Source organism: Cervus canadensis, chromosome 10 (assembly GCF_019320065.1).
Source record: "Cervus canadensis isolate Bull #8, Minnesota chromosome 10, ASM1932006v1, whole genome shotgun sequence".
Taxonomy (NCBI): domain Eukaryota; kingdom Metazoa; phylum Chordata; class Mammalia; order Artiodactyla; family Cervidae; genus Cervus; species Cervus canadensis.
Genome location: NC_057395.1, coordinates 72818406 through 72830633, shown reverse-complemented (window position 1 = coordinate 72830633; position 12228 = coordinate 72818406). Strand labels below are relative to the sequence as shown.

Below are 12228 nucleotides of genomic sequence, written 5' to 3'. Positions count from 1 at the left end.
TAGGAAGAAGACAAGTGCAGAGATGTTAAGTAAATTATTCAAAGCCACATAGTGTGGTAGATGTGTGCCCGCCGACTACTACCACCTCCGGTGTTGCTGGCTGGCTTCCAGCTGCCAGTATCTGCAGCTCTTTGCCTGCAGGATTTCTTGGGGCCACACAAGAAGCCCGTGCACCGAGGGAGCCAGAAGTCCCCAGTCACTGAGTGACAGGGAGTTGGTGTGTAACTGCCCTTTAACCTCTCAGGGGAGGCAACTACAAGGAAGGTGTTGTACCCCACCTGGCCCCTCCCCCATGGGGTGGAGGGCATCACTAACAGTGCCAGTGGGCTTGCTCCTCCATGTTTGTTGGCCACCTTTCCTGCCCTTTCTCATACCCAATAAACCATATTCCCTTTGCTTCTTGGGAACCCCAAATTAAAACAAACCCAGGCTCTGGATCTTTACAGACTGGCTGGGGAGTTGGGCTCTTAACTCTCTTTCTCCTTGCAAAGGACAAAAGCTTTGGGACAGTCAGCTAGGCTGTCATGGTTAGGGTTCTGCCACTGTGTTCCCACCAATAAAGAGATGTTGGAGTCCTAACCCCCAGGAACTCAGAATGTGAGCTTGTTTGGCAATAGGGTCTCTAGTGTGGGGATTAAGTTAAGCGTTCATTAGGATGGGCCCAAATTCAGTATGACTGGTGTCCTGGCAAAAAGGGCAGATTAGGTGACAGACTGGGAGAATGCCATGCGAAGACTGGACTCATGCTGCAGCAAGCCAGGCCTTCCAGGAGCTGAGATGCTTGGAATGGATCAGGGCCTTCCGAGGGAGCATGGCCCTGCTGACCCCTTGATCTCAGACTTCTAGCTTCCAGAAGTGAGAGAGAATAAATATTTGGTTTTCAGGGAATTTCTTGGCTGTCCAGTGGTTAGGACTCCAGGCTTCCACTGCAGGGGACACAGCTTTGACCCCCTGGTCAGGGAACTAAGATCCTGAAAGCTGCATGGCGTGGCTAAATAAATATTAGTAAATAAACCACTCAGTTCATAGTGCTTTGTTATAGGAACTCCAGGAAACAAACCCACTGGCCAGCTGACATCTGCATACCCCTGTTTTATCCTCAAAGGATTCTCAGATGATTAAATGAAATAATGCCAGAAAAATGCTAAGCACAGAGCCTGGCACACGACAGGTGCTAAGTGGGTAGATGCTTTTCTTTAGAAGAAATAAAAGTCTCAACCCTGCCACAGTATTTCGGGGGAGGGGTTTCCTTGAGCAAGTGGACAAGTGAGCCTCACCCTCCTTCCTTTCTCCTCCCAAGAGTCCAGGAGGATGACCAGTCCCCAGATTGATCTGGTCCAAAAAGTAAACAAATGCTTTCACAGCATGGTATCTGTCACCCAGTTTTTTGTGTTGCTTGGGGTTGCCATTAAGAGGTAGATGGAGCTGGAATGGTTTCTACACCTGGTAGGGCCCAGTCTGAGGACAGAAAAAGGGGAGGTGCCTTCCACACCGCTGAACAGTGAGAAGGACCACCATTTTCATGGACCCAATGGGTTACTGTTCTTGGTTGCAGACAACAGAATTCACTCCTGTTAGTTTAATTAGAAAATGAATGTATTAGATATAAGGCCAGAAGTTGAAGCCACAAACAAATATGCAACATCACTGTGGGGCAAGGGGGTTTCTTTACTGAAAAGACTTCTGCCACCACTGATGCTCAGGGCTGGACCAGAAAATTCCCCCCTGCCCCCTCCAAGGAGAGCAGTGACGTTGGGGAGTGGGGTGAGGGTGAGGTTGCAGTGAAGAGAGAGGCAGGGTTCTGCTGAGGAGGGTAGGCTTGAGAAGGAAGCAGAAGAGACTCAAATCGCTCAGAAGCAGCCACAGCCAAGCCCTGTGTGGGGCCTCCTAGGACTTCAGCATCTCAGGGAGCACAGTTGCCGGACTCTCTGTAAGAAGAAAGAAGAAAGGAACTTGTTGACTGTCATCACCGAAGTCCCTGACCTTGACAGCGTACACCCTGACAGAGTCTTGACAACCCCAGAAACGAGCGACCGTGGTACTCCTGACACCAGGATGACCAGGAAGAGAAAAGCCCTTTTGCTCAGGAGCACGGTGGACCCGCTGGGCAGGGTGGCTGACTCGGTGTTCCCATCTGAGAAAGAGAAGCCTGTGAGTGGCTTAGATTAGCTAGAGGGTGATTCTAGGGGTGAGCTTCTGGAAAGCTGGCCCTTGGAGAACTCGCTCAGTGTGTGGTTTCACAGGACACTGCAGCCTCTTCTGGCAGCAGCGGGGAGGAAAGACCCGGCAGGTGGGAATGGTGTGTGGCCCCCTGAGCCCCGCCCCTTTCCCCAGCCCCTGAGCCCCTCCCCTTTCCCCAGCCCTGAGCTCCGCCCCTTTCCCCAGCAGCTCCCCCTCCCACCCTGCCCTGCCGGGTCTTACCCTGGGCCCTGTTGCCGCCTCCACAGGTGCTGATGCACTCCTTCTCATTCAGGAAGTTGTTCTGCTTCCTTCTGCATCCGCCGTAAGTGAAGGTCTGGCAGAGCCCGGACACGGCGTTGTAGAAGTACCTGGTGAACATGGCCCTGCAGGGACCAGTGTATGGAGGCTGCAGACAGAAGGCAGGGCGCAGGCCTGAGGGGTTGGGAGGGACAGTGGGTCAGTTACGAGGATGGTCATCACAGTTCGGGCTACAAGGTCAGCAAATGGAACCTCCGAGTCTTGAAACAAAGAATGGTGGGGTGGCGGTAGGGGTGGTGAGGAAAGCCTGAACTGCGAAGCCTCCGCTTGAGGACCTACATTATGAGGCATTATTATTAATTCTTTTAGGTGTGTAGATGATTCGCTGATGGTGTAAAAAAACCCATATACCCTTCATGAAGTATTTATGGATTTATTGGCATGATGCCTTAGATATAAACAATATTATCTCTGTGTTGATAATTGCTGAAAGTGAACAATAGGTACGTAGGGTTTAATTACTATTTTCTGTGCTTCTGAGTAAGGTTGAAAGTTTCCAGTATTTAAAAAAGTGAGAAAGAATCATGCTGTAATGGAGAAAGTCATGGAAAAACATACGGCATATTATTTTAATTTTTTTAAATTTTAATTAATTAATTGGCTGCTCTGAGTCTTTTTCACTGCAAATGGGTTTTCTCTAGCTGCGGCGAGAAGGGGTTACTCTCTAGTTGCGTGGGCTCAGTAGTTGTGGCCCATGGGACTAGTTGCTCCACAGCATGTGAAATCCTCTCGCACCAGGGATCAAACCCATGTCCCCTCATTGGACAGGCAGATTCTTAACCACTGGACCACCAAGGAAGTCCTACAGTGTATTAACTTTGGCTATCTCATGGAGATGGGAATACTAGAATTTTGAGGGGGTGTTATGTTGTGATGTATAATATAATTAGAAACATATATTTGGTGCTAGTTCCATCCTAGCACAAAGCTCCTAAAACCCTGGGAATTTTCTAAATGAGGAGAGTGATAAAGGTGTCTTCAGTAATGTGAAGAGGGTGACTTTGGAAAGCTCCCAGGTGACCCAAGGATGGGAGCTGGCTGCCAGGGGGACCAAGTGCCTGATCGGATGGTTGAACTGTCTCCTTGGCTCTCTGAAGCCCCCACCTCCAGGGAGAAGAGAATGGGTGGAAGTTTATCAGTCACCAATAGTACATGATTTAATCAATTGTGACTGTCTGAAGAAAGTGAAAGTGAAGTTGCTCAGTCGTGTCTGACTCTTTCCAACCCCATGGACTGTAGCCTGCCAGCCTCCTCCATCCATGGGATTTTCCAGGCAAGAGTACTGGAGTGGGTTGCCATTTCCTTCTCCAGGGGATCTTCCCGACCCAGGGATCGAACCTGGGTCTACCTGCATTATAGGCAGGCGCTTTACCATCTGAGCCACCAGGATAAAGCCACGTTTTACCGTCTGAGCCACGGATTGTATGAGTCATCGTGACTGCATGAGGAAGCCTCCAGCAAAAACACAAAAGGACTGCATCTGAAGAGTTTCCAGGTCGGTAAACAGGAGCAGGGCTTCCCTGGTGGCTTAGATGGTAAAGCATCTGCCCGCAATGCAGAAGACCAGGGTTCGACCCCTGGGTCGGGAAGATTCCCTGGAGAAGGAAATGGCAACCCACTCCAGTACTCTTGCCTGGAAAATTCCATGGACGAAGGAACCTGGTAGGCTACAGTCCATGGGGTCGCAAAGAGTCGGACACGACTGAGCGACTTCACTAAATCACTACTAAACAGGAGCAGGTTCAGGGAGTATGAGCAAGAGACAGCACGGAAGCTCTGTGCCCTTTCTCCATACCCTGCCTTGTGCAGGATCCGTATTCCAGGTTGTCCTGAATCATATCCTTTTATGATAAGCTGGTATGCCTGCGTGCTACGTCGCTTCAGTTGTGTCCGACTCTTTGCGACCCTATGGAGTGTAGCCTGCCAAGTTCCTCTGTCCATGGGGTTCTCCAGGCAAGAATACTGGAGTGGGTTGCCAAACTCTCCTCCAGGGGATCTTCCAGATTCAGGGATGGAACCTGCATCTCCTGGGGCTTCTGCATTGCAGGCAGATTCTTGACCACTGAGCTACTGGGGAAGCTTTGATAAACTGTTAATCTTGTAAGTAAAATGTTTCCCCAAGTCTGTGCTGCTCTAGCAAATTCACAACTCCAGGGGGGTCGTGGGAAGCTCTGATATACAGCTGTTGGTAGAAGCATGAGTGACAGGCTCACGGACTGTAATTAGAGTCTGAACCTGTAATTAGAGTCTGAAGATGGGAGGAGACCTGTGGGCCACAGTCATTAACTGGTGGAAATCTGACACTATTTCCAGGTTGCTAGCGTCAGAACTGGTATGATGCAAAGACAGCCAGTGTTCCCTGAGAACTGGACAGTTAGTTGGTGGCTTGGGAAAACAAACACACAGCAAGAGGAGGAGTCTTAAAAACTTTCCTTACACATCTTTATATCCTCTCAAGTTCCTGTGAGCATGTATTCCTTTTGCAATTATGAAAGAAGACATATTTAAAATAAAATATACCACAATTTTTATAAGCAAGTAATGCTGTACAAGAATATTTATCGACATCAGAAAATGGTTGAAGTGTATTGTGGAGTAAAAGCGCTCCATCAAGTGCTGTGTTTTGTTAAGGATAAAACTCCTGCCCTGAGGATATGGGTGTTAATCCCTTTTTAGCAACAGATCCCTTCTTTCAAAAGGAAACTTAGAAGAAATCTGGGTTTTGGGTAGAGCCCCATCCTTAGCCCTCTCACTGCCCAGCCCCCAGAATCATTTTCCCACCCCTTCTTACCCCAGTACACCCAAATCTCAAGGAACATCTAGTGCAAACCCCTAGACTATATTCTTTAAAGTCTTAAAGGAGCCACTCTTTGGCTGTGTGATGTGAGACAAGTAACCACTCTGAGCCACAGCATCATCATCATCGAAATAAGCATAATAACACCAACCTCAGGAACTTGTTGACAGAATTAGAGATGATGTCTGTCAAGTAACTGGTAATCAATCAATACTCAATAAACACTAGTTATTACAGTAATTGTTAGATGTGCTCATTAAATTAATGTAATGGGAGGGCAGAATCCAAACTAAAAAATCACTCGTGGACACAATTACCCATTAAAGCCCTTTAAGCTTCCCCCGTCTATGCACAATAGAGAAGTACCCAGGGACCACGCTGGACACCAACACAGCCAGTTTTCCCAACACTGGGAAACGTGATGCTTCTTTTCTGGAGCTTCAGATTAAGTAAATACCTTCATTATAACACTCAAGCACATCAAGAACACATATTTATTCTATGCAACGTTTTAAAATATGTATTGGTTCAGAAATTGGAAAAATAATTAATATATAGTTTAGAAGTAAGTTGTCAAAATATAAACTATCTTGAACATTTAGGATGGGAACTCAAAAGTCTCTGAGTTATTCAATGTTTATACATCCACAGACTTCTTGATCCCTTAAATAAACCATCCAATAAATAAGAAAAAGAAAATCCTGTGAAACTCAGGCTAAAAAAGATCACATAAATGCCCAAGAGAAGAGGGAAAGTTCTCATTTTCGAGAAAACCTTTGCATCAATTAGAAAGTTGCTTTCCTTAAAGCCTAAAGAATGGCAATTCTCTATTTAAAAGAAGAGTTTCCTCTGAAGTAGCAAGTTACATCTGACAGAAGATAACATTTTCACTTGAAATCGGGAATGAGGTGTATTCAAGTCTCAGTGTAAAACTCTTGGTCCCAGCTGAGCAGGGCCAGGGTTGGGGTGAAGCAAAGAGGCAGGTCAGGCAAGTGAAGGGTCACATCCTTTTCATTTAAAACTTTCATATTGGGTCAGTGGTAAAGAATCTGCCTGCAATGCAGGAGACTCGGGTTCGATTCCTGGGTTGGGAAAATCCCTTGGTGAAGGAAATGGCAAACCACTCCAGTATTCTTGCCTGGAAAAAAACCCCATGGACAGAGAAACATGATGGGCTACAGTCCATGGGGTTGCAAAGAGTCGGACAAGACTAATCGACTCAACAGCAACATTGCAAATCAATTATGATCTATCTGTGTTATTAAGTTTTTTACCTTCCCTTTAAATCCTGGGCTGAGTGAGGGCCTCACTCACCTCACCCAAATTGCAGCCCCATGGCGAAGGTGGAGCCTGTCCTCTCTGGAGGCTGAGGAGCTGAGGAAAGGGAAGGCTGTGCTTCCGGAGGGCAGCCCTATCTGCGGGGTAGCTCTGCCCAGGTGCTGCTAGATGCTAAGTCACTTCAGTTGTGTTTGACTGTTTGATCCTATGGACCATAGCCCTCCAGTCTCCTCTCTGTCCATGGGATTCTCCAGGCAAGAGTACTGGAGTGGGTAGCCATTTCCTTCTCCAGGGGATCTTCCCAACCCAGGGATTGAATCTGAGTCTCTTACGTCTCCTGCATTGGCAGGTGGGTTCTTTACCCCTGAGCCACTGGGGAAGCCCCAAACTCTGCCTGAGGCTGCACTGTTCCCCCCTCATCTCTGGATGAACAAGGTTGTGAGTTCATGTACATTAAGACCTCAGAGTAGAAGGATTTATCCCTAATCTTCAGGTTTCTAGATTTGAAATCTTGATTTACCCTTAACATTTTTTTTTAAATTAGAGGATAATTACTTAACACTATTGTGGTGATTTTTGCCATACATCAACATGACTTGGCCATAGGTATATATATATTTCCTCCCTCTTGAACTCCCTTCCCACCTCCCTCCCCATTCCACCCCTCTAGATTGTTACTGGCTTGGGTTCCCTTGTCTTATGTCATACTCCCACTGGCTATCTAGTTTACATACAGTAATGTGTATGTTTCAATGCTATTCTCTCAAATCCCACCCTCTCCTTCTCCCACTGTGTCCAAAAGTCTGTTCTCTGTGTCACTCTTGTTGCCCCACAAATAGGATTGTCAGTACTATCTTTCTAGATTCCATATATGTGTTAATATATGATATTTGTCTTTTTCTGACTTCACTCTGTATAATAGGCTCTAGGTTTATCTACTTCATTAGAACTGACTTGTACATGTTCCTTTTTACAGCTGAGTAATATTCCATTGTGTATATGTACCACAAGTTCCTTATCCATTCATCTGCTAATGGACATCTAAGATGCTCCCATATCCTTGCTACTGTATTTATTTGGTTGTGCCAGGCCTTTGTTGAGGCACTCAGAATCTTCTCTTCTTGTGGCATATGGGATCTAGTTCCTTGACCAAGGGTTGAACTCATGTCCCCTGTTGAAGCCTTAGCCACTGGACCACCAGGGAAGTCACTTGATTTACCTTTTGATATTTTTATTTTCTAAGGTTTATGTATGAAACTAGTATAATGAACATTTTTCTAGTATAATGAACACATACTAATGCATTTGTGTATCAGAAAACAGCAAAGATGCTTAATTGTTTAATTAAGCAACAGAATTATCCTGAACAGGGCAAGCCATTCATTCATGTTATTCAAGGGAACTGGAGTCAACCCAAAGAAATAACTCAGCTACACTCTCCATCATGGCTCATTGGACCGACCACTGCAGCAGCTGCTCACCCGGCCTCTGTCCTTCGCCCCCTAGAGGCCACTCTCTGCACTGCAGCCGCAGGGATCCAGTCGTAACTTGAGTCCTACCAGTGGCTCCTGTGACCACTCCCAATCTCAGTGATTCCCCAGCTCTCTCTGAGTCAAATTCTGATTCTTGTAAAACCCTAGGAAGCGCCTCACGACCTTCCCCCATGGCGTCTCTGCCTTATCCCCCTCCTCTCCCCTCTGCTCCACCAACTCGGTTCCAGCCATCCTGGTCCTGGCTGCCGCTCAAACACCTCCTTATTTTGCTAAGGGGTCTGCAGAAAGAGTATGGATTCCTTTCCCCCATCAATCTCTACATTCAAAACACTTGTCATGAACTGCCATAGTATTTCACCTACTCAATTGTCTGTCTCCCTTCTAGGGTGCACTGGTTCTTGTGCTACATTTTGTTCCTAGCTGTGTCCTCACACAAAGAACAATGGTTTGCCGGGCCTTGATAAATATGTGTCAAGTGAATGAATCTCCCACTTCAGGCGCTTGCTGGGTGCAGTCACTGAGTAAATGAATATAATTAAATTCCTGAAATGTCTGAAGCTGGGCAGGAGCTTATGGAGTTCTGGGCACAAAAGCCTTTCTCTGTCCCCAGTTTGTTTCTTATTTGCAGGAAAAAGACTTCAGCCACCTCGACTTTCCGGAATACCAAAGGGCAGATTCAATCAGTAGCTAATCAAGAAAGGGAGGGGAAGCAGAAACAAAGGAGAAGCAGTCAAGAAACAATAGTGAGCAATGGGGCAGGGCAGGGTCGGGTCTAGGCTCCTCCAGAATGAATACTTATCAGTATCTTTGAGTTCTTTTGCAGCAACTAAATTCCCCACCCCTGTGGAGGAAGGTAACTTCTGGCTGAGCACAAGGTTCTTGGAACACCAACCATTCAGAAGAAAGTCACACAATCACACATCTGCAGCTTTCACCCCAAATCTTGCATGTAAAAGCTTCTCTCTGGGGGAGTTAGGGGTTTTTAAGACCTGAGCCACTCTAGTCTCCTTGCATGGCCCTGCAATAAACCTTTCTCAGCTCCAAACTCAGACTTCTCGGTTTGCTTAGCCTCACTGTGAGTCAGGCACATGGACTTATCTTTAGTAGCAGCACATCTAGAAAACTATGAATCTACTCCAACATTCCATATCCTGAGATGATAATAAAATAATAGACAAGGGAATAAAGGAAAGGGCCTTGAGTCATCACAAATATTCTAACAGCCTGGGAGAAGTATAACCTTGTCCCCATGAGCCAAGTCATGGAAGTGTTGCATTTTTGCAATAATAATGGAGAAATAATATCATTGTTGTTGAAGCACTCAATGGTGTCCGACCGAGTCTTTGCCATCCCATGGACTATAGCTTGCCAGGCTCTTCTATTCGTGGAATTTTCTGGGCAAGTATACTGGAGTGGGTTGCCATTTCCTCCTCCAGGGGATCTTCCTGACCCAGAGATCGAACCCACATCTCCATGTCTCCTACATTGCAAGTGGATTATTTACAGCTGAGCCACTGGGAAGCCCAATAATATCATTATTTGGCCCCTACATATTTTTTTCTTGGGGTTAAGTAGACAAAAATTCTTCAGACTAAGACATCTTGGTGGAAAATGTATGTTATCAGGCGTGAAATGTGAAAAAAAATCTATATTCATGATTGATAATTCCTTGCAAGAACTTGTTTGGTAGTTTTCCCTTATATAGGTGAGGAAACTGCAGCAAAGTGACTGACCTCAGGTCACAGAGGAGGCGAGTGGTAAGGTTGGGTCAATGTATAATCCTGTTACAACCCATGTGACGAAGCACCTGCCGTCTGCAGGGAATTGGTACAACCTAGGTAACTGGTAAGAGTTTCTGGGAACACTGCCCTCCACTTTTACTCACCTGTATTTGAGCCTTCTTCCAGCCATCAAAGCCCAGGGATATACGAGTCTGAGTTTCTTCTGTACACCAAACATGTGGCATCTCTTCCAACACCAACCAATTCTCCAGTCCAGTGCGGTGTCCCTTAAGTCAACTCACTTCAGACTCTAAATCTGCAGTTAGCCTCGACTCCCCAGGGTGCGGGCTCAACCCCACAAGACAGCCCCACTTCAAATGCCAGCTATATGTCCCTGGGGTCCCACAGACCTCTCAGCAACTGGCTAGAAATTCAGGGGCTGTGTGACTCCCGCTCTCAAGTTCCAATAATTGACTATAATGACTCACACAACTCTTTTATTTAGTGGATAAAGGATAAAACTCAGGGGCTTCCCTGGTGGCTGAGTGGTAAAAGAACCTGCCTGCCAATGCAGGAGACATGGGTTTGATCCCTGACCCAGGAAGATTCCACGCGCCACGGGGCAACTAAGCCCATGCGGCACAGCTACTGAGCCTGTGTTCTAGAGCCCAGGAGCCGCAACTGCTGAGCCCAAGTGCCCTAACTGCTGAAGCCCAGGTGCCCTAGAGCCTGTGCTCTGCTCACCGCAGGGAGAAGCCTGCTCTCTGCTATTAAAGAAAAGCCCTCTTGAATGTTCCCCACCCAGGAAGCTCTGCGATTCCTCATGTTTAGGGGTTTTTATTCACTGGGTTGGCAAATGGATTGACTCATTAGCTGTTGGTGACTTGACTTCTATCCCAATACCCTCCCTTCCCCACGGGGAGCTGGGGGCTGAAAATTCTAATCCTCTGATCACCTGATGGATGTCCTGGAGACCAGTCCCACCCAGAAGCTATTGAGGGCTCAGATGGTAAAGCGTCTGTCTACAATGCAGGAGACCTGGGTTTGATCCCTGGGTTGGGAAGATCTCCTGGAGAAGGAAATGGCAACCCACTCCAGTATTCTTGCCTGGAAAATCCCATGGATGGAGGAGCCTGGTAGGCTATACAGTCCATGGGGTCGCAGAGTTGAACACAACTGAGCAACTTCACTTTCCTTAACATACAAAAGGCAGCAAATTCCAAGAGTTTCAGGAGACCTGGACCATAAACCTGGAGAAGGGTCAAATAGCGATCTTTTTGTTATGCGACAGTCAGGTTCGAGGACCAGGCAATGACCAGGAATAGAGAGTCTCAGAGATGCAGCCCCTGATCTGGTAGAGTTATGCAAGATAATTTTTTAAGCTGAAAGCATAATGATTTTCTTTTTGAGAGTCATGAAATGTCCCTGGAGTGAAAATTGCTCAGTTTCCCAGGAGAAATCCAGAGAGGGTTGGTAAAGCTCGCCCCACCCCTGCTCCCCAGCCCCTTCCAGGGACTCCTGTTTTCCCTCCACCCGGTCTGTAGAGGAGACAGGAGCTGGGACTTACTGTCCTTGTTGCTGTCATCACCCTCTGGGGTGCCGGCCACCAGGGTGCCCAGGAGGACCAGAAGGGCTGCAGAGAGGCAGAGCCGGCTCATCTTCGTGGCCATGCAGGAGGGCTCCTGAGGATGCTGGGGGCTGGCTGGGCTTTTCACACCCCTGGTGAGGGGTGGGATCAGGCGATGAGCAGGGAAGGGTAGGGGGAAAGGGGAGGGGCTAGGGTCAATCCTCTCCACGCTCGACCTCCCCACCTAACCAGACTTCTTCCTGCATCTGCCTGCTGGGGCCCAACGCCCAGTAACAGCGCTTCACAGACTTCGTTCTGCCAGCGGGTCTTGTGGAAATAAATGCACATTCTGATTCCCCAGGTTTGGGTGAGGCTTGAGAAGCAGCATTCCTAACAGGCTCCCTGTTACAGATGGGTCCCCAGGCCATTTCCTCTCCTATTAAACGATCCTCAGAACCGCGCTTTGAAAGCAAGCCTGTAGGAGCCCTCGCCGGGGCAGGCGGGGAAGGGCAGCAGGCGGAGAAAAGCTGCCTTCGCCACGCACCCTGGGAACGTGGAACAGGAGCCAAGGTCAGGAAGGGGTGACTCTCAGAAAACCCCACATTCTCTCCCCTAACCTGCACACTGGAAGCATTTGTCTTCTGTTGCAAAAAAGAAACACGAGTGCCTCCCCGCTCCCTGAAGATGAAGTGATCCATCAGATTTCCATGTACGGCTGATTAGCAAACAATGTTGTGAGAGTTTCAGGTGAACTGTGAAGAGTTTCAGCTGGATAGACACATGTATCCGTTCTCCCCCCAAACTCCCCTCCCACCCAGGCTGCTGCAAAATATTGAGCAGAGTTCCATGTGCTATACAGTAGGTCCTTGTTGG

The 12228-nt window shown here is 47.6% G+C and overlaps 1 protein-coding gene across 1 annotated transcript; it reads right to left on the bottom strand.

Annotated features, from left to right (window-relative positions):
* Positions 1 to 1581: 1581 nt before the first annotated feature.
* On the bottom strand, positions 1582 to 11500 carry LOC122448592 (serum basic protease inhibitor-like). The gene is made up of 3 exons (XM_043480014.1): positions 11356 to 11500; positions 2422 to 2613; positions 1582 to 1928 (listed from the first exon to the last, which is right to left on the bottom strand). The coding sequence occupies exons 1-3, from the start codon at positions 11456 to 11458 to the stop codon at positions 1888 to 1890; spliced, it is 336 nt and encodes a 111-aa protein (XP_043335949.1). The 5' UTR covers positions 11459 to 11500; the 3' UTR covers positions 1582 to 1887.
* Positions 11501 to 12228: the final 728 nt, after the last annotated feature.